At 49.1% G+C, this 21,385-nt stretch overlaps 1 protein-coding gene across 4 annotated transcripts; it reads right to left on the bottom strand.

Moving 5' to 3' along the window:
• Nucleotides 1-339: 339 nt before the first annotated feature.
• LOC144728429 (tyrosine-protein phosphatase non-receptor type 11-like) lies at nucleotides 340-20,682 on the bottom strand. 4 transcript variants are annotated; one of them, XM_078607865.1, is made up of 16 exons: nucleotides 19,630-20,175; nucleotides 19,317-19,573; nucleotides 15,479-15,601; nucleotides 14,768-14,918; nucleotides 13,532-13,771; nucleotides 12,156-12,284; nucleotides 11,728-11,889; nucleotides 11,232-11,325; nucleotides 10,545-10,606; nucleotides 9,887-10,033; nucleotides 8,966-9,097; nucleotides 6,972-7,126; nucleotides 6,099-6,166; nucleotides 5,383-5,513; nucleotides 4,559-4,605; nucleotides 340-3,773 (listed from the first exon to the last, which is right to left on the bottom strand). In XM_078607865.1, exons 2-16 carry the CDS (start codon nucleotides 19,325-19,327, stop codon nucleotides 3,710-3,712), a joined length of 1,716 nt encoding a protein of 571 aa, XP_078463991.1. In that variant the 5' UTR covers nucleotides 19,328-19,573; nucleotides 19,630-20,175; the 3' UTR covers nucleotides 340-3,709. The 4 variants fall into 4 exon arrangements, with proteins under 4 accessions (XP_078463991.1, XP_078463990.1, XP_078463989.1 ...); XM_078607864.1 differs by having other exon boundaries at nucleotides 9,887-10,027; nucleotides 19,317-20,682; XM_078607863.1 differs by having other exon boundaries at nucleotides 19,317-20,681.
• Nucleotides 20,683-21,385: the final 703 nt, after the last annotated feature.

The following is a 21,385-nucleotide window of genomic DNA, read 5'->3' on the forward strand; positions in this document are numbered from 1 at the left end:
GTTTGACTCTACCTCTCTGGCTGCAATGTTACTGGACATCTGTGAAAATAGCTTTATAACTCGCCGGATTCCTCCAGTATATTCTGATTCTGACGTGCTGTGAGGCAGGGCCATTGTCAGAACATTGCCTCGTACAATTTGTTTTAATTTTTTTTAAGTCCACGGCGAATGTGTTGAGTTGCTTTGTTTTTTTGTGGTCGTTTACCACTGCCAACGCAACAGCAGCATCAGCAAATAATTGTTGATATGTCTAAATGTCAGATTCATTTCCACTCCCCCAACCTTTAATTACAGCAAAAAAATCAGTAGCAAAGAAAAATCCCAAATGGAAATCCAGTGAACGAGACAGAGACGCGCAGACGTGTTTTATTTTTTTAAAAATCACACAGTGCAGGACTGTACTTCCCACGACTCACCTTAGCGGGGAATCAACACCATTACCACAAGACTCACACGAAGTGGCGATAAGCGTGTACATCAACAAAAACATCAACACAAGCAACAACAACATTGTCAGCAGACACAACAAGCGCGGCTGGGAGCAATGCAAAACATTTGGCTCCTCCCTCTCTCAAGAGGTTTTCTGCAAGAAACTCAATTCATCACTTGGGTAATGACGTGAATGCAAAATATTATCGAGTTAATACGATTACCTTTGTATCTATATATAGCAGCGTTCATTTACGCGACTGTATCACACGCTTCGCGAGCCGCAACACACAGAGGCGGCGCATGCATTGCGATGTTTGCAGCCAATTAACGAGGGTTTATGCAAATGGTTTAATACATTGCCTCCTGCCTTAATGTAGACTTTCCTTTCGTTAACAATGTTGATTTCTCATATTTTTCTCTTATAAGATTATTTCACTAATATCCCTTCAAATGTAAGTGCTTATGGCATGATATTTAAAAAAAACAATGCATGATTGTACGGGATCATTTGTCAATTCACTGCAACCTAGATTTCAGGTCGCCCCTACAAGCCACACGCTGGTTATTTGACCACATACTTCACATCACCAGTACGTTGCGGGTTGGTGAAGCGTTGGAGCGTATACGTCGAGTACAACAATGCACCTTGCTCCTCGATATGTCGGGCACGCATCTGGATCAGATATATTCTGTGCGCGCCTCTCGGGGGGGCTACGCAAGACAATGCACGTGAGCTGTGGTGGTCTCGTGAGGTTTAGTCACACGAGGTCACAAAGCAGTTTAGCTCTGCATGGGCGCACGAGAAATCCATTCGTAATTGGTTTCTTTTGGGTTTCGATCGTGACGCTATGTCAGTTTTTAACTACAGTACAACCCTCCACCATCTATCGATAGAGCCACTCAAAACAAATTATTACGTCACATGGGCAAATGCGCCACAACTGATTTGGTTTATGAGCAAAATTGGAACGCTTAAAGGCCCAAGCAAAATGTAGGCAATTTGTATTTGTACGAATAAAATGCATATAACACTAGCAATCCAGCTACATCAGCAGTTAACATGGACAAAATTGTACCTTGGGTACATTTTTGCCTTTGAAATGAAGACCACGCTCGCTTTTATAAAGCCCGCAACTAATTAAACGAAGCTCTCCAGGTTGTACTGAACGTTTTTCAGTTCGATGTCCGACGTTTTGCTTCTGCAGGAATTCAACAAACAATCGAACGTCACGCTGAAGGCACACCCGGCACTACCCGGCAACACAGCAGCACATCCACGGAAACCGACGCATTCGTTCAATCATATAAAAAAACAAATAACTTATTTTAACCAGGAACGCCAGACTGATTACCCACTACTCTTTTTCAAGAGCGTCTCGCTCCATTGGGCATTTATTTTAAGATGTGTTCAGTCAATTAATGGTGAGTTTTGTTTATTATGCACGTGGAAGGAAACTCGGGCACCCAGAAAAAACCCACGCATGGAAGAGAGGGCATCTCAATCCCTGTACAGATGGAAACAGATGCAGATTAGTCAACTTACTCTACTGCCTTCTTCCAAACGGTAAGCCACTTAGTTGAGCTTTCATTTGTGGCCAAGTCGCTTCTGAAAGAGAGCGATCTAGCTCAGTGAGCCTTACCTGGTAAGATGAAAATAGTTTATTATACTTTAGTTTTAAAACAGTTATACTGCATTTATTTCAATAATATATGTATTTGAATTTGGCTATAACATTATACATATTTGATATTTCATTGTACTTTTTATTATAAAAATTACGTAAAATATTACATGGTATTAACAATATCTAACACTGTAATAATTATTAGAAATATGTTGTGATTATCTGATATATTAACATTTTTACTTTTACAATCGTATTTCATTATTACCATCACTTAACGTGCATGTTAATTTACTGTTTGTGAACTTGAAAAAAAGAAAAAAAAGGAAAAGGAGCAGCCCTGCAATTGCTCGTTCAGGCCACTGCTGGCAGAAGCTCGCGGTAGCCCCTCCAGAGGGAATTTTGGCCTACTCTTCCACGCTGGCTGGACGTATCTAAAGAGGTAGCAGCACCCAACGCTTTACCCCGCTACGTGCGATCAGCCAATCGATTGCATTTGAACCCGTTCACACTTCTGGGTGGACTGAGGCGATGGGAGGTGCATTTAATGAACTTACCCCATCCTATCAACTGCCACGCCGGGTGACCACTTCATAAACACACGTGAATTACGTTTAGACGTAATCAACGAATTCAATCAGGGGCTGCTCCATTTCCCATTGGCTGTATGGCGAGGAAATTCCCTGCCCTTGTCATGAATAATTCACACTCGAGTCAAATTCCACACTGAATTCAAATCACAGTCTTGCAACACGGCATTTTGCAGTGTTGAAAGGAGATCTGATACCCACCTTGGAAAGCGACCCAGTAAGCATGTCAAATTCCACACTGAAATCAAATCACAGTCTTGCAATACGGCATTTTGCAGTGTTGAAAGGAGATCTGATACCCACCTTGGAAAGCGACCCAGTAAGCATGTCAACGTTGAGCCAACGTTGACATTTGGTTGGAACGGTTGGTCCAACAGTGGCCTAACGTTACATTTTTACTGGGAAGTTGTGAATCAAAATCCACTTTGATGGCCATTCCCGCGAGGGGCAATTCATTATTTCACCCATCCCCTTCCTACCAACATCCACCGATTTGCCGAACAGTAGCTGTCAGGGCCAATCGCGTTTGCATGTTTGTAAATATCAGGTAAACATTCCAACGTTGGCCCCGACGTTACATGTTGACTGCGCAGTAAATTTTGCGTATCCCAAGTTTTTGGGCAACTCCTTTGGTCAATTCCACCGGTTTTCTCCAGCGCAAGTCCCTAATAACAATACAACTTTACACTAAAGTTTTGTTCATATCTGATCTCCTTCACGAAATTTATCGTGGGGCCCCGTACATTTCGGACAAACAGAGCTAACGCACAAATGATTACCTCATTCGGGAAGCGTTAAAGTAAAAAATAATATACAAAAATTAAAATCGCCCATCTTGAGACAGCGTGAGACCGAGCGACAGACTTGGCACAACGTTCCAAGACTGAAATTGTCATCACTCATGAGACAAGTCTTGTCGGGGGGGGGGGGGAAGGGTCAGTCCGTGGGGTCAACTGGTGACTGGTTCAGTAGGTGAGGGGTCAAAAGTTAGAGGTATAAGTCGGAGGGGTCAGTAGGCAAGGGGTCACTCGATGAGGGGTGAGCCGGTATCACGTGCTCCTGTCAGCACAAGGTTATGCTGAACTTGTCAGGCTTTATGTTCTCATAGATGGGAATGGATTTCAGCCTGAATTCACACAAAAGACAAACATACACACACACACAGAATCAAGGTCACCACAGCCTCCTGCTACCTCTGATCCCCTAATCCCTCATTCTCCCCCCTGATCCTCTTGCACCCGTCTGCTCCCCTGATTCCTCTTACCCAGGAGCGCAGCAACCACTGTGGGTGTTGTTGTGGGTGGCTAAGAGACACCCATAACGATATGGACAAAAATCCACGGTCAGTTTCGAGTCGGCAGCGCCAACTCTGATTGTGCTGATCGAGAGACGCTCTCAGCGACAAAGCGGCAGGCTCAGTGCCGAGTCAGTGGCACGAATCGATCCACCTCGAATTATTACACCGTTACTAGCGTGCATGAATGAGTAATTCTAGATTTGAAGCTTTCGTGACTGCAAGGATTCATATTCTTAGTTTTTTTTCGGTAAAGTCACGTAGGTAAAAAATAAAAATTAATAAAAGTAAAATAAAAATAAAATCACGACGTTTCGGAGGCAACACAAGCTTCCGTCTTCAGGTGGAACCGTCACAGCACGATTGCTGTATCAAGTAAGAGAAATTCCAAGAAAACAGTCCTTGTATATATACTGGTTGAGGGTGGGAGGAGCCAAGGTAGGCCCTGAATATTGTTTTTGTGAGGTTCGGTGCGGCTGAAGCACGCTGTTAGGAATGAGCCTTTGTTGTGTAAACTAGGTGCGGCTGATATTTTTATTTTATTAATTTAAATTTTTTACCTACGTGACTTTACCGAAAAAACCTAAGAATATGAATGAGTAAATGTAGGCTCTCACTTTTTCTCCTCCATTTGCTCAGTACCGCCTCCCTCCAGCTTCTGATTCTGTGGAGAAGGCAGCGATGGGAGACAGTCACATGGCCTCCTGTCGACGCAATCACTCGGCCACCACTCACGGGGTGGTCTCTTCTTCCTCATAACAATAAGTTAGACTTTTTAACGTGCACAATGTTTCGTTCAGTCTCAATAGACAGCACGATTCAGAGACGTGGGAAACCGCAGACAAGCAAGGAGGTAGCAAGAACCGCCGCCAACAATTGCCCAAGCTCTGTGATCCTACGGCGGGATGTTTGGAAAACTCCATTCACGTGTTCATACACCCATAGAAAACCCACGCATTGCGCAGTTGGATAACGCTCAATCCCCCTACAGATGAAAATTAGTCCCACTTGCTGTACTGCCATCGTCCGCCGGCCAAAAGCCAGGAGTTGGCAACCTCGCTCGTGGCTACATCGAATATCATCGCGCGTCACAAGACGTGTGACAACGCATGAGTGTATCGATTGGAATCTAAATCGATTCAGAGACATCCTATTAATGATTCAGAAAACTAAAAACGGACGATACAATAATAATAATAATGCAATTTATAACACGCGCTAATTTGCGGACATAACGGCCGCAACTCAGAGGCGCGGAGCCAAGCTCAGAGTCGCTCGAAAGCGCGTGGCTGTAGAGGTGAGTTTTTAAATGTCTCTTGAAGGAGGCGATTGAGGTGATGCTGCGAATGTGCAGAGGGATAGCTTTCCAGACTGTTGGGGCTGCCACCGAGAAGCGGCGCATAGACGTGACCATGATGCCTCCATGTGCCGTGCGACTTGCCACCATGTCCTGCACGAACACCTCCAGGCACTTGTACACGAACGCATACTGCGCCTCAGTCTGCACCATCCCCGACCTCTGACTCCGCATGTCCTGGATCGTCTTAGGGATGTCCAGTTCACAATCCAGCCCTGTGGGAGCGGGGGGGGGTACAGGGGGAGTGGGGGGCACAGCAAGGGCAAAGAAATACAGCTTGAATTTTAGGGAGTGCTCGATATTGGGCCTATAGTCCAGTTAGATGGGTCAAGGTGCGATTTACAGCATCATGGTGCGATACAAAGGATCGTTATTTGAAGGGCTTGTGACTCGATTGACTGGATTATCAGGATCATGGCCCAGTTCAATGAACTTGATCCGGAGTCGATTTACAGGATTAATACTTGATTGAACGGATCATGACTCATTTAATTGGACCATGGCTTGGTTAACAGGATCACGAGTTCATCGAATGGAACAGAGCTCGATTATCTAAATCTCTGATCAATAAATTAATCATGGATCAATTTAATATGACCATGGCTCATGGTTGAATTAATTCGATCGTGCCTCAATTGATAGGATGAAGACTCAATTGAACAAGGGGTCTGTTGAAGGGAGCACTGATATGGCAGAATGGAGATGCCTCTATTACAAACCATCCCATGGCTCCATTAAGCAGATAATTAGAATATGTACCGTAATAATAACAATAATAAAACGGCATTGCGCCTCCCCACCCTGCTGCTTGATCTGCTCCTTGAGGGCGTCGATGACGATGAGGGTCCCCGTTCTTCCGATGCCCGCACTGGGAGGAGAGAAACGGCGTCCCGGCTAACGTTAGAATTCGGTGGAGACACGTTTCGATGGTCGCGGCCAGCCAGACACGAGCGGGCGAGAGGAAGGGGCGAGCACTGCCCCTGCCCAAGTCGAGCGCTTGCTTCCTCCAGCAGACGGGCACAATGAGCCCACGCGGCTCCCCCCAGGATGACCGGTCTGGTGGAGACCAACACTGGTGCAGTATAATCATCATCAATCATCATCATCATCATTCATCATCAATCATCATCATCAATCATAATTATCATTCATCATCATCAATCATAATCATCATCATCAATCATCAATCATCAATCATCATAATCATCAATCTTCATCAATAATCATCATCATCAATCATCATCATCAATCAATCATCATCATCAATCATCCATCATCATCAATCATAATCATCATTAATCATCCATCATCATCAATCATAATCATCATCAATCATCATAATCATCAATCATCATCAATCATCATCATCATCCATCATCATCAATCATAATCATCAATAATCATCATCAATCATCATCAACATCAATCATCAACATCAATCATCAACATCAATCATCAACATCAATCAATCATCATCCATCATCAATCATCATCATCAATCATCATCATCACCGCAGGTTGCCGCCTTTGTATTACAATGATCAATTAGTCCCTCTCTGAGGGACGCAAGATGCTCACATAGAAACCCTTGACTCACACAGAGAGCCAAGCACCGGTGCAGTGTAATCATCACCACCATCATCACCACGCCTTTGTCATTATCAATTAGCCACCTGCAGTGCACGATCATGGGGCCGGAATCCGGCACCGCACTCTGAACCTTGTTGACCTCGTCCAGGAATCGCAGCACCAGCCGGGGGTCCTCTGGGATGCCGTGATCTGGCCAGGCCTTGAACTGGAACTGGTAAACCTCGTGGCCCTGGCCGGGCTGCGTGGACACAGGCGGGACACAGGCGGGACACAGGGCACCACCGTCGGTGACAATCTCGACTCGGCATCGCGACTGAGTGGCGCCTCATCGGCACGGCCACAGAGGCCGGACCCCACTCGTCAATACCGGCAAATGTGAATAAACCATAACGACATTTACCTGGCTCATTATGACATGCAGTAATCACACGTCTCATTGCGGAGAATATGAATAACGAAATAAAATAAATAAGCAAGTCAATACGCACCGGTCGACACATCTGTCTCTCCACGTAAAAAACAAGTTATAATTTACATAACCCACTGGGCGCACGGCATTCTGGGAGTGGGTTTTTTTTTCCAACGGCACTGGTTTATTACAAATAAAAATACTCTTTGGTTCTTTCGGTAAAGTCACGTAGGTATAAAATAAAATAAATCACGACGTTTCGATTGCAACACAAGCAATCATCATGAGGTGAGGGGCAAGGGGGAGAGAGAGGGGTGGGGGCGTAAATAAAAACTCTGGACCGGCCTGGACATTTCGTATCTCATCAGCAGGGTCAGGCCTATTACTTGAATAAATGCTTGTGAACTGCCATAATGTTACAGGCAAGGATTATCTCTTCACGATGTGGGGACCTAATTAGAGTCAGGCTTACTTACAGAATGTAGAATCATAACAAGGTTTCTCTTGGGTTAGATCGCCTAAATATAAATGTGCCGTTAAACCCGCCACGACCCGACACAGACAATTAGTAAGGTTTGTCACGTAACAAAATGTGCCAATTAGTTACGACTTCAATACACCGGTGAGTTGGAGAGTAAACCCACAACATTTACAATTCAAGTACGAAATTCATTTGTATTTACGTGATCTAACCCCAAAAAAAACCTTTATTATGGATCATATTGGTCGCGAAAGTCGACGCGTTAAACAGAATGTGAATTGCATACAGCCCCCAGTCCCCCTCCAACCTCCTACCCCCCAACCCCCCACCCACAGAGGCTTCCGTGCCCAGCCGCATGATTAATCACCGGCCACCACTGTTGGATTTAATGAAAGTTCCCTCTCCATCGCGCGTCTGAGATCAGCTGCATTCACGCGATTGGACACTCAAATGCTCCGACTTGTGTTGACATTTTCAACCGTGCCCTGGAAAAACGTTATAACCCACAAAATCTCATTATCCAGAGAGTAAACAAATAATTTGATGCAGCTGCTTGCTGCTGCTACTGCGTTGGCAGTGGTGCATAAGCACAATTAACAAACAGAAACCTCAACACAGTCATCAACAATAACTGGGTGCATCCTTAACGGGGAAAAAAATACAAAAGGTGACGTTTTAGGCAACGGCCCTTCTTCATAGCGCAGTAGACAGTAGACTTGTGATTGCTTTCATTCTCCGCAACGCAAATTATATTATAATTTTGAGTGATGTATTACATCATTTTCCATCAAACCAGTGCCCATATCTAACATCTGGCAAAAAAAATGGCACTGGCTCATTAAAACATGACTGTCGATGAGGCACCGAATGTCAAAACCGGCCCAGAGTTCGCTTCTGTTGAAGCAATGCCACTGAAATCATGCACTCCCAGAAGGCCGCGCGTGTGGCTGATGGAATGTGTAAATAATTTTTTTCACTGTGCAGGGACAGATATGTGACGACTGTGGCGGCGTACTGTATTTATTTAGACTCGTGATTTAACCGATCGCCGAGGTATTTGTTCGGCCATCGCCAGCTCCTTTAACGGAATTCACACGGAGTCTTCGTACGGGGGCGAGACAGAGAGAGAGAGGGAGGAGAGGGAGCGGGGGGGCGAGTCTGCGGTGTGCACGCGTGCGTGGACTCACGTGGCCGACCACGGTGACATGCAGCACCCGCACGGTGAAGTCGCTGCTCAGCCGCTCCTCGTCGCACCGCACGATCACGCGGCCAAACTGCCGGTGGGAGCCCACCTCCGGCCAGTAGCGGAAGCACTTGTTCTGCGTGGGGCAGGGCCGGCGTGGGGACGGTGACAGAGGGACGAAGAGGGTGAGAAAGGGAGAGAGGCATGAAGCGCAGAGGAGAGCCCTTGTCCACCTTGGCTCTCTCTGACCAAAAACACGGCATCCTCCTCCCCCTGCAAATGTTTTCACGCGGTGAGCCGGCATCAAATTCCGCCCTCCCCGAAGCTCTGCAGTCCTCTACGTATTGAGGTGTTATCAGCCAATTGAGTCGTCGTTGATACATGTGGAAGGAAACCGGAGCACCCAGAAAAGAAACCCACACATGTGGGCGGGTAACACTCGATCCCGTACAGAAGGCACAATCTCCGTTCGCACTTTGCTGTACCGCGTTCTCCTGGTGAGCCAGCGGATGGCTCCTCCTTAACGTCCACGGAAAGAGAGTTTCGCAACATTTGCGCGGTGATCCACCAAACTTCGCTGCCTCCACGGTGCTAGATTACCAGCTGTGTGGGCTGGGTGGGCTGGGTGGGTTTGCCGAGGTCGGGGTCGTTTGAGTGTCAAGGTCGCGCCACAGCGAAGTCGACGAAATTGACCTCGGCCATCAACAAGTGATCTCGGTGGTAGCTCTGTGATATCCGTTTCCATGGGCCTCATCTCTAACCCGGAAGTAGCTTGCACTGCTCTGCCGTGGTACCAAATGGATCCTCTCGTCTCGAGACGCGGCGCCAATAGAGCAAGCGCGACAAAATCGTGGGAGGAGAACAGCGGCGCGGAAAACAAACCCCGGTCCGGTTGCCGTGGCGACCGAGGGGGGCAGCACCTCACCTTGCCTCTCTCCACCTCCTGTGTTGCCATGACGATGATGTGGGAACGCTCCTGGAGGACCATACTCCACAGGTCGGCCACGGTGGTCTGCAGGCAGCCCTGCGTGGCGATGTAACGGCACTGGGGCACCGCGTCACCCGTCTTCACCTTCGCCCCCGGGGGAGTGAGGTGGGGGTGGCGGAGTGGGGCGCAGGGAAGAGGGCGGCAAGGGAAGGGAAGATGAGAATAGAAACGTGAAATGAGATGTCGGACGTTGCACGCACGGCCGGGCAGATCAGTGTGGTCGTGCGTGGGAACGAAAGGCGATAATCGTCGATGAAACAATGATGATAGTAGAGTCCAGATTCGAGCAGCTGCGGCATTAGAACTGTCTACTACTAATACTGCGATCCCTTGTACTAACCCCATCAGCGCCAACACTAACTGCAAACCTATCACTGGGAATAACACTAACACTGACTCTAACCATATCTCTACGCATATCACGAGCTCCTATCCCTATGACTCGCCCGATGACTATCCCTATAGCTAGCCCTAACCCTCACACAAGTCCCAACCCAATCCCAATCGCTAATGCCAGCCCGGTTCATATCGCTGACCCCAATCCCAGGTGAAGACCCCTCCCAGCCAGACCCCTGTTCCTGTCTCCCCGGCTCACCACGATGTAATTTGCGTTGATGTAGTCTTGGCCTCCTTTCAGCACCACGCGTGTATTGTCGACTAAAGGCATCCGACACGCACACACACAAAGGCAAAGATCACCCACATAGCCTTCAACAGACTGTTGGGGCAAGTGCTGTTAGAGGGCGCCCGGTACGGCACACGAGGGGTTGGTGTGGCCAGAACGCCCGGCCGCCTTTGTCTTCCCGGTGCTGATGTTTGCACACCGCACCAGGTACTCATCTTAGGCCGAATTGACACAAACAGACATGATATAATTTTGATTTAAGCTTTCGTGACTGCAGGGATTCATATTCTTGGTTCTTTCGAAAAAAAGTCACGTAGAAGGGAAATAACAAAATAATATAAATATAAAATAATAATAAAAAATTCTAATGTTGCTCATAATATTGCTGCAGATTATGTAGTTAGTGACGGTGTTGATGTTGATCATTTAGCTTGTGACAATGTTGCTATAGGTATAGCTCATGGCGAAATTGCTTGTGAAAATGTTTCCCGTGATAACGTCGTGATGGATGACGTTGCTTGTGACAAAACAAGTGATGACACCGCTCGTGACGATGTTGCCAGGAGCGATATTACGTGACATTGACAAAGGTCGGTGTATATCTTCCAGTGGCAGTGTTGCAATCGACAAAGTTGCTAGAATCGATGTTGCACGCACATGGCAGGATGTTCTTGAAGCGGTTCTTGCCCTTGTTGCATGGGTCTTTCCCTACGTTTCTGGTCAACTCCGCATGTTCGTTGAGCTGCAAGGTCTGATGGGAGTCACCAGGGGTCACAGGGTCACCAAGGGAACATCCAAGGGTCAGTGGGGTTCACGGCAGTCAGTGGGAATGGAACCAAAATGATTGTTTGTTCAGGTGAGTGCACTGTTCACAAACACGCATCATCACCCTCATCGCTATCATTGCCATCAAACCTACCAAAGTCAATATTATCATTATCATCACAATCGATGTCATCACCATCATTTTCGCTATCATTAACACCATAATTTTCACCACAAACATCATTATTGCTATCACAAACGTCATCATCGCCGTGATCACTATAATCATCATCATAAACATTATCATCATCATCATTTTTGGAGGTCATGAGATCTGACCGATGTCTGTGGCCATAGTTGGTTGGGAAGGTGGTGCTCGGGGTCTCACCTCATACTCCAGGCCGAAGCCGTTGGTATAGGAGGACGACCGCCTTCCCACAGATCCATAGGGCCTCCTACGGGGATACTGCGAGCCCCCGTGCCTGCTCCGCTCGAGCTCCTGCACGCGAGCGGGGAGCTCAGCGGCCAGCAGGCTTGACGTGCAGAGTGGCTGTCAGGTGTGGGCGGGGGATCAGGAGACAGCGAGACACGAGATGCTGGGAGACCAGAAGATTAGAAACACCAGGAGGTCCAAGCCGTCTAGGCCTCAATGTGCAGAGCGGCTGTGGTGCATCGGAGGGGAGAAGGGAGTTTGTGAGTTGGGGGCTGAGAGAGAGCCAGGGACATCAAGAGCTGGGAAGAATGGCAGAGAGCGAGACTGGAGACCAGCGAACTAAGAGGCCATGAGGTCAAGAGAGCAGGACATCAGGGGAAGACCTTTGTGAGGATGAACTCATGGTCGGGGTGGCTTTTGGTGTGCGCCGTGATGGCGTGGCTGCGGTAGAAATCCACCAGCTGCTCAAGGGAATCGAAGTCCTTTCCGTCCCCGATGCTGTAGCGCTCCTCCTGCACCCAGGTACACAGTGTGGATGTGACCACTCCCGTGCGACAGGCGACTGCTCCTCACAGCTACGTCGCACGCCTATCGACCCAACACAGCAGCGATTCATCACCCTCGTCACACCTGTAAATCCAGCACTGTAGAGGCAGCGAGGGTTGGTGGATCGCACACATTTTGTGAAACTCCCTTCCCAAGGTGCCATACCCCGGCTCGCCAGGAGAAGGCAGTGCAGCAAGTGGACTAATCGCGATCTGTGTCAATCTCTACGGGAATAGCGTGTTGCCCCCTTTTGCACGTGGTTTTGCTCACACACGTATAATATACCCTCGTCGTTAATTGGCTGAAAACATCTTAAAATAAAAATCCAATGCAGGACCCTGCAGAACAAGTGTCCCACGACTCATTAATGTGGATCTTCTGGATGAATAAATAAGTAATGTATTGTAATATCCAAAAGAGGTGTTTTTGGGTTAGATCGCGTAAATGTGTGTCGTTCAAACCCGCCACCACCCGGCACAGCCAACTAGTAAAGGTTGTCACGTAAACAGAACGTGCCAATTCATCACTAGTACAGCACCACCGGTGTGTTGGAGGGCCAAGCCACAACATTTACAATCGGAGTACGACGTAATATGATTTATTATTGATTCGATTCGTCATCACGACTCAGCTTGAAAACTCTCTTCTCGAACCATCCACCTCTGGATTGGCAGTCCGAGTTATGAACGGGTCCGCCGCTGCAGGGATAATGACCACCATAAGTAATATTTTTTGTAACTTTTTTTAAAAACACGCTTTAATGAAATGTACCGGACTAGTAATGAAAGAACTCCACGACTCCAGGAAGTGGCCCCGAAGCTTGCCACAACGTAAGGGTCCGTGGTCATTTACAGCCAACGTCAGTTTACCGTGGACAATTATAGCCAAGCCGAAACATAACATATAAAAAAAACATGTTTTCAAATGTGTTTTTTTTATGATAGAATATAGTATTGTTATTAGTAAGTATACCAAGTTTGCAGTCGATACCACATTGGGAAGTGAGTTAAAATCGAGTTACAATATTTGAGGACACGACAACGACAACAGACAGAGTGAGTTAATAAAAAGCGTGTAAAAAAGTCAAAATGGAGATAAATTCAGATTCATTCTCACGTCCCGAACTCGCTGCCCCGCTCACCACCTTACCATTACCGCTGCACAGGCAGTGTGCTTCCCATCGCGAACTGCCAACCCCCCGCCCCCCAATCACCTTTATTTGCACTTGGACGTGGATGATCACGGGCAGCCCTCCTTTGCCATCGACGCCGTCCTGGGATCGCACGGTGAGCGCGAGCTGCCCGGGTTTGCTCATGCTCTCGCGCGCCAGGAAGGAGCCGGCGGAGACGCGGGGTGCCAGCAGCAGTTTCTCGGCCTCCGTGGCGCGCAGCATGCCGTGGAACCAGCGGTTGGACGTCGGCTCCCGGCACGGCAGAGGCTTATTGAGCAAAATCTGTGCGCGACGTGGAGGAGGGGGCGCAGAAGAAAGAACGGGAGGAAGAGGAAGCCCTTGAGTGAGATAAGGCGCCGTCCATAAATGACGTCAGGCGATTTGGACGATTTTTTAACCCCCCCCCCCACCTCGTCACACGGCGTCACAAAAAGTCAGACCCCCCCTCAAATATGACGTCACAAAGCTCTGCTCCCCCCCAAAAAAGATAAAACATGCTTCAAATCGCTTTAAACTATTGTCTTTGTAGTGCATGTTTAATGTGGCGCTGCACTTTGATGTTGTAGGAGAAAACATTTATTAAAAAGTATATTTATTTAAGTAGAACGTGTTGTCTAGATTTAAAGTTGCGCATTTTGATGTGACGTCACATTTCTCAACCCCCCCCCCCCTCCTCGTCACACCTCGTCACAAATGTCTGACCCCCCCCCCCCCAGGTGCGTGACGTCATCTATGAACGGCCCCTAAGCTATAATCTATAGCAAAGCTATTTTTATATTACCAGGTAAGGCCCACTGAGCTATGTAGCTCTTTTTCAGAAGCAACCTGCCCACAAAAGACAGCTCAACGAAATTGGCTTATCATCACGTGGAAATGTATAGCAGCCAAATACTCTAAACACGTGACGTTGTTTCTAGATTCGGAGGGGAAAACCCCAAGGTCTCAGGGAAAAATCCACACGACCACGGTGGAGAAACATGCAAACTCCAAATAAACAGACGGCAGGGTCGGGATCGAAGTCAGTTATGACGTCGTCCCCCATGTCACGTTCCCCATATCCCTGTCCCATGCTCACTTTTCCTCTTCCACCCCATGCCCTCATGTCCATGGCCCGTGACTCTTCCGCCCTCCATCCCATGCCCTCCCACCCCATGCCCCTACGTCTCTGTGCTTCCACGCTCTCCCATCCTATGCCCCCCACACCCCCACACCTCCCCACCCCACGCCCCTGCGGCCCTTTATCCTCCCAGCCCACGTTACTACTCCCCCGTGGCCTACCGGGTCGCCCCCCTCCTTGAGGACCAGGAGGCCCAGGTTCTCGCTGTAGAACTGCACGAGTTCGTCGAGCACCGCAAACTTCTCGCCACCGAACAGGTCGAAGACGTCGCCCGTGTGCTGGATCTTGATGTGATGCACCTGGTCCCCCTGCCTGCGTACGGTGCAAAAGAAGTTCAAGGTACATATGGCGGCGAGAGGTACTCATTTCAGGCCGAGTCAACCGAGGCCCATAACCGGCTCAGAGATAACCGTCACTGTTTTTGGCCGTGAGCAGGAATCGAACTCGGGTTGACGGGTTCGTAGGGCAGCGTAGCGCTAACTGCTGCGCCACCACTCCCCACTGAACCACAGACAAAGATCCCCCGTGTAGCCTTCACAGACTTTGGCGGCAAGTCGCTGTGAGCGAGCACCAATGAAGGCCGGCACGGCACACGAGGGGGTGGGTGGCCAGCACCACTCCCTGACACCTTTGTCTCCCGAGTGGTGAAATTTCCACATCGCAGCAGATACTCAATTGGGGCCGAGTCGACCTCGGGGAGGCCCAGGACCGCTTCAGACGATCGTCACCGATGTTGGCCGTGAGCGGGAATAGAACTCCGGTCCCCGGGTTTGTAGCGCTAACCCCTGCACGACCGCTGCCCACATGGACACGCACGCAAGACACACACACACAAACCAGCTCCCTGTGAGACGTTGTACGTGCATGTGCACCTGACACAGAGGACGTAGTCATCATAATTGGTGGAGCTGCGTCGCACCAGGAAGCTGCCCTCGTCCCCAAAGGTCATGAGGAGCTCCCCCGCCTTGGGCCCATCCAGCTCCTGGTGAAACCACCTGCAGCAGGGGACCCAGACGGCACGCATGTAATGATTGTAGTATCACTACTGTGTACACACGCACGCACACAAGCACCAGTAGGGGCAGCAGTTGTAGCTGCTGCAGCAGAAGCAGCAAACTGTTTTCCAGCAGCTGCTGGACAAAAAGAGCTTCATAAGTTAATCGGATTAGTCCAGTCTAGATAAGTAGCAGACATTAAACTCTCATGGGTTGAAAATGTGGTCGTCCTGCCGTCTGTGAGCAGCACCTGCTGCGTTGGTAAATCTACGTGTGTTCAGAACAACCTGCACGCGTTCTGCTGTTGAAAATGAGCCGGACTTGAGTTATTGGCTCGCATGGTGAAGTATGGTCAAACAACCCCCACGAGCAACGCAAACATGGGGAGGCCTTCATCCAATTATCGTTTGTTGCGGTTGAACCCAAATCAAGAGCCAAATGGCTCACAGGGTAAATCCTAATCAATGAAACTAGCTGTGTATTGTGTACTGTTTTTACTATTTATTGCATAAGTTCCCTATAAGCCTGTGGGTCTCTGTGTAAGTCTACGCAAGTATATCGATTTCATTGAGTCTATGGGCAATCACAAAAAAATCTACGGATATGTGTAGGCCTATGGCTCACTATGTAAGACCATTGACCTCAATGTAAGTCTATGGGGCTACGTAACTCCGTGCGTGGGTCTCTATGCAAGTCTACAGGTCTCGGTGTCACACCTCCGATTTGCACGGTTGGCTACGTACGGCGCGAATGAAGTTCATCGTACATACGTACGCAACGAGCTATCTCTTGAGTTGTTTCGAGTCGACGTGTCGGTGTGTACATCTGTAAGCTCCCGCGTAAGTCTGTGAGTCTCTATGTAAATCCGTTGGCGCGTTTCCTGGCGAATCACGTAACAAATGAAGCAGCGCTCACTTGGTGAACCGGCTTGGCAGCTTGCGTTTTATTATTTTTCTTGACTGTTTGGTTACAGCCGTCGCTCGACAGATTGATATTATCTCGTGCAAACAGATTTGTTATTGCCCCGCCGGCAGCGATGGTGTCAATGGCTCTAGGGGATTGTGTATCACACGGAGGTGGTGGCTTTCAAGGGACGAGGGGTGGAGACATGTCCGGCGAGACCGTAACACCAGGCACGGGCGTGATTCAGCCGAACAGAGCGAGAGAGCTGAGAATGAGAACACTTCTCTCGCACGGAGAGCCAGATGCGTGGACATTTCTTTCTGTTTACACATTTGCTAAGCACAGGTCCAAAGGCCACTCCCCACCAAAACACAGGAAGTCCAAGTAAGTGGTCAGGAATAAACACAGCCGTCGAAGTTGTTATAAAGATAAGAGATATCACGTTTGTTCATTCGAGCCAGGTTTACATGACCTTGGGAAACCTTACAATGAGAGGCGTGATTCTAAAGTCCGAGCGATGTGGGGGGAAGAGGAGGAGAGAGACGTGACTGTGAGCTGCGGTGTGGCTGTTTAACACAGTCCGAGACATTTGAAGTTGCTATTTTATTAGAGGGGACTTGTGCGCGTTTTTTCGGTGTTTTGTTGCCATTGTCCTAGTTTGCATTTGGTGTTGTAACATCGGCAGGAAATTATGTACTTGTGATCTTTGTACTGGCATACTTTTATTTTTGTGTGACTTACTTACCTGTTCTTACTCTGCTTTGCACTCCTATAGTGTCGTATTGTTTGTTGCTGTAACCTGCCGAACCACCCCTCCTGGACATTTGTAAAAAAAATAAAAAAAAACTTCATAGCTCATTGGATTTCCTCCGGGATAAATAAAACATATTCTGATTCCGGAAAAAAACAGCCCAGCAGCTCGAGATGGTTTACTATAGAGATCCATAGTTTTGCTTGCACGGCCGCAATCACAACACCGTGGCTTGCCTTTAATGTTCCATCCTAAACGGAGATGGATGCGTGCATGGGCCTGCTGTTGATGTCCTGATGCGGTTGATGGGTGACTTCAGTGTCTTCGAGGAAGAGGAGGACTGTCAAAGCAACGAGGCGTACGATGATAGTTGGGTTCTCAAATGAGGTTGTTATTTGTATCATTCCGAGCGTCCGCGTTGTTTCCACTATTGTTCGCCAGCAGCGGGATAGTTCTCACACATTTGGGGGGAGGTTGTGGGACGGTGACAGCAGCAGCAGCGTGATCCGAGAAGAGGGTGGTGGTGGCGGTGCGGGCGAAGAGGTGCCGTTGTCGAGATCTCGTTTGACGGGTGTGGCTTGTAGTCGGCAACCAGAAATATGTCATTGTACATTCACTCGCCGATGGCTTGTGACCCCAAGTGGAAGGTGGAATCTGTGGCGGAAGTCTGCGACAGGCAAATTTTGTGAGGCTCGTGGCATCACGGCAGAGGAAACAACCTGGGGGGAGCCAACAGGTCTCACCGACGACCAAAACATAATGACCAAGATCCTGAGCAGATGATCAGGGTGTAGAAGGCCTTCTCGCAGCGCAGGGATCGTCAGGTTCACCCCAATATGAACCCTCTTTGCCATATGGTCCAAATTTCGTTGTTTTTGTAACGCGAGTCGCCTTAATCAAAGTTATGCCCACAGTTTAGACGTGGGACGTTGGCACAAAGTTGACCCCAACGGTTCTCCAACCAACGTTGCCATAACGTTGGGCATGATGACCAGGGCGGTGGGTCGACCTCGGCTTGAATTTTACACCAATTCCCTCTGCGAGCGAGCAAGTGCAGGGATGTGTGCCCCACCAATGTTTTAAGTCCACAGTGCACTGTTACAGAGTATTGCATGGACTGCGGGCCTGGTATAGAGTGGGGCCTGGGAAAGAATGGGCTCTAGATTGGATGGAGTTGTGGCCTGCTTGGAATAAAACCTGGTGGTGGAGTCGGAGATTTGGTGGAATGGCAGCTGGATTCATAATGATCAATCACGTCCAGGCGGATGGCTCCACGTGTTTTCTTACCACGATATGATTGCGATACAGTCCACACAGTCCAAGCTACAGGCTACATCTTCTTGGTTCTTTCGGTAAAGTCACGTAGAATGGAAACAATAAAATAATAAAACGTAATAAAATAATTCTCACGACGTTTCGGCCACAACGCAAGCAGCCGTCCTCAGGAATTGATGAATCCCTGCAGTCACGAAAGCTTTAAATCGAAATCTACAGGCTACACTTGCGGGATACGAGGGTCAAACGACAGTCTACACTTATACAATGCAAGCTAGTCAGACCACAGTCGATACTCACAGTTCAAACTAGTCTACCATGACTGTCTAAACTCTACACTGACAAGCGATGCAGTCCACACACAGGAGTTCAAACCCACACGGACCCCACTCGCGTAACGACCCGGTTACAAGATCCCCTATCCCCCTCATTCCACACCCCTGTACTTCTTATCCCTTACTCCTTGTTACCGTGTCCCCTTGATCCCTTACCCCCCTGTCGAGGGGGTACCGGGCTCTTCCAGCCTTGCTAAACCAACAACCCCTTCTTCCCCATCAGCGCGGCTGAACAAGGCACAGCAATGCCCACCCGAACTGATCTGGACATGTGAAACAATAGTTAAACTCATCAGATTCCTCCAGCATAAATACATTATTCTGATCTCATTGTATCCTATACATTACTACAGTATTTAATAGAATCCGATCCCATCATATTCGATCTAATCTTATGAAATCTGATCGTGTTCGATCCACTCGAGTCACAGACCCCAGGGATCGTACTCACTGTCGCGCCATCGCGGTTAGATGAGACGAGGTGCGGCTTGCAGGTGCGGAGACGGGTGAGGTGAGAGGCAGGTGAGAGGGAGACACAGGTGAGCGGGAGAGAGAAAGGGAGGTGAGAGGGAGAGACAGGTGAGAGATGGGTGAGAGATGGGTGAGGTGAGAGGCAGGTGAGAGGGAGACACAGGTGAGAGGGAGAGAGAAAGGGAGGTGAGAGGGAGAGAGAAAGGGAGGTGAGAGGGAGAGACAGGTGAGAGATGGGTGAGAGATGGGTGAGGTGAGAGAGAGGTGAGGTGAGAGACACAGGTGAGAGACAGGTGAGAGATGGGTGAGGTGAGAGAGAGGTGAGGTGAGAGACACAGGTGAGAGACAGGTGAGAGGGAGACAGGTGAGAGACAGGTGAGAGGGAGACACAGGTGAGGTGAGAGAGAGGTGAGAGAGAGGTGAGTGAGAGGGAGACACAGGTGAGATGAGAGAGAGGTGAGTGAGAGGAACACACAGGTGAGATGAGACAGGTAAGAGCGAGAGGCAGGTGAGAGGGAGGTGAGGGAGAGAGGGACAGGCAGGTGAGAGGGAGGTGAGAGAGAGAGGCAGGTGAGAAGCAGGTGAGAGGGAGACACAGGTGAGATGAGAGGGAGGTGAGAGGGAGAGAGGGAGGTGAGGTGAGAGGCAGGTAAGAGGGAGAGACAGGTGAAATGAGAGAGGGAGGTGAGACAGGTGAGAGATGGGTGAGCGACGGAGTCGAGGTGAGAAACAGGTGAGATGAGAGAGAGAGGTGAGTGAGAGGGAGACACAGGTGAGCTGAGAGACAGGTGATAGACAGGTGATAGAGAGAGGTGAGAGACGGAGTCGAGGTAGGCGAGGAGGCGTCGCCCCTAACGGAAGGTTGAGAGCGAGCGGGAGACGCCCGAGCGCTCTCTGGCTTCCGGGTGCCAGGCTACGTGCACCGGCCCGTCCCCTGTTTCTGCCCGCGCTCCTCCCCCCACCCCTCACGGGGAAGTGGGCGGACTGCATTTGCTGCGAGCTCGTTTGAACAGGCGAGGTTGGAATGTGTGCGTGCCTCCCCTAGGTCGACTCAGCCTCAAATTAGCCCCCCTGGTGCGGTGTGCAGTCAACATCGTCACTGGGGAGACAAAGGCGGCCGGGCGTGGTTTGCTGACCAGCCATCCCCTCTCGTGCGCCGTGCCGGCCTTCATAGGTGCTACTCGCCAACAGCACTTGCCCCTGCAGTCTGTGAAGGCTACACGGGGGGAACCTTTGTCTTTGTGTTCCTTGTGTCGACGTGCGTCTTAACCACGTGGTCAACGTCGGCCCAACGTTGCCCACGTTTACTAAACCGCGTAAGTGTGTAGGATACAGTCCACAGTGTGTAGGATACAGTCCACAGTGTGTAGGGTACAGTCCACAATGTGGGTAGGGTACAGTCCACAACGTGTGTAGGGTACAGTCCACAACGTGTGTAGGGTACAGTCCACAACGTGTGTAGGGTACAGTCCACAGTGTGTAGGGTACAGTCCACAATGTGGGTAGGGTACAGTCCACAACGTGTGTAGGGTACAGTCCACAACGTGTGTAGGGTACAGTCCACAACGTGTGTAGGGTACAGTCCACAATGTGTGTGTATATATATATACATCCTCGTTGTACACGGCGACGCTGGCTTAACGCGTGAAACGTCGAACATCCGAGCGAACTGTGTCACGAAAAACAGCGACCTCGCCATAGAAATTTACACTGCGGGGAGACGATTGCGCAACCCTCCTTCGACCGAGTTTCACCCCCACAGCCGTAGGGTCCGCGGTCATTTGCCAGCAAGCGCGTTGCTAGCAAACTTTTGGTCGCTTGTGTACGCCGAGTTGTTTGACGCGGTGCCTAACATGGTTGTTTGGTAAACGTTGCATAAGGGGCCGTCCGTAAATGACGTCACGTACCTAGGGGGTGGGGGGGTCAGACATTTGTGACGAGGGGGGGCGGTGAGAAATGTGACGTCACATCAAAATGCGCAACTTTAAATAAATATAGACAACACGTTCTACTTAATTAAATAGACTTTTTAATATTTTCTCCTACAAC

Source organism: Lampetra planeri, chromosome 28 (genome assembly GCF_965212315.1).
Source record: "Lampetra planeri chromosome 28, kcLamPlan1.2.h2, whole genome shotgun sequence".
NCBI classification, from domain to species: Eukaryota; Metazoa; Chordata; class Hyperoartia; order Petromyzontiformes; family Petromyzontidae; genus Lampetra; species Lampetra planeri.

What these genes read in the sequence shown, in the direction of transcription:
- LOC144728429 (XM_078607863.1), bottom strand. Translation starts at nt 20,326, where the DNA reads ATGCAGTCCGCCCACTTCCCCGTGAGGGGTGGGGGGAGGAGCGCGGGC. An exon ending in ATGTCACCGTGGTCGGCCAC is followed by an intron (nt 7,127 to 8,965) that starts GTGAGTCCACGC and finishes GTGTCCACGCAG; the next exon opens with CCCGGCCAGGGCCACGAGGT. An exon ending in GGAGCAGATCAAGCAGCAGG is followed by an intron (nt 5,514 to 6,098) that starts GTGGGGAGGCGC and finishes CCGCTCCCACAG; the next exon opens with GGCTGGATTGTGAACTGGAC.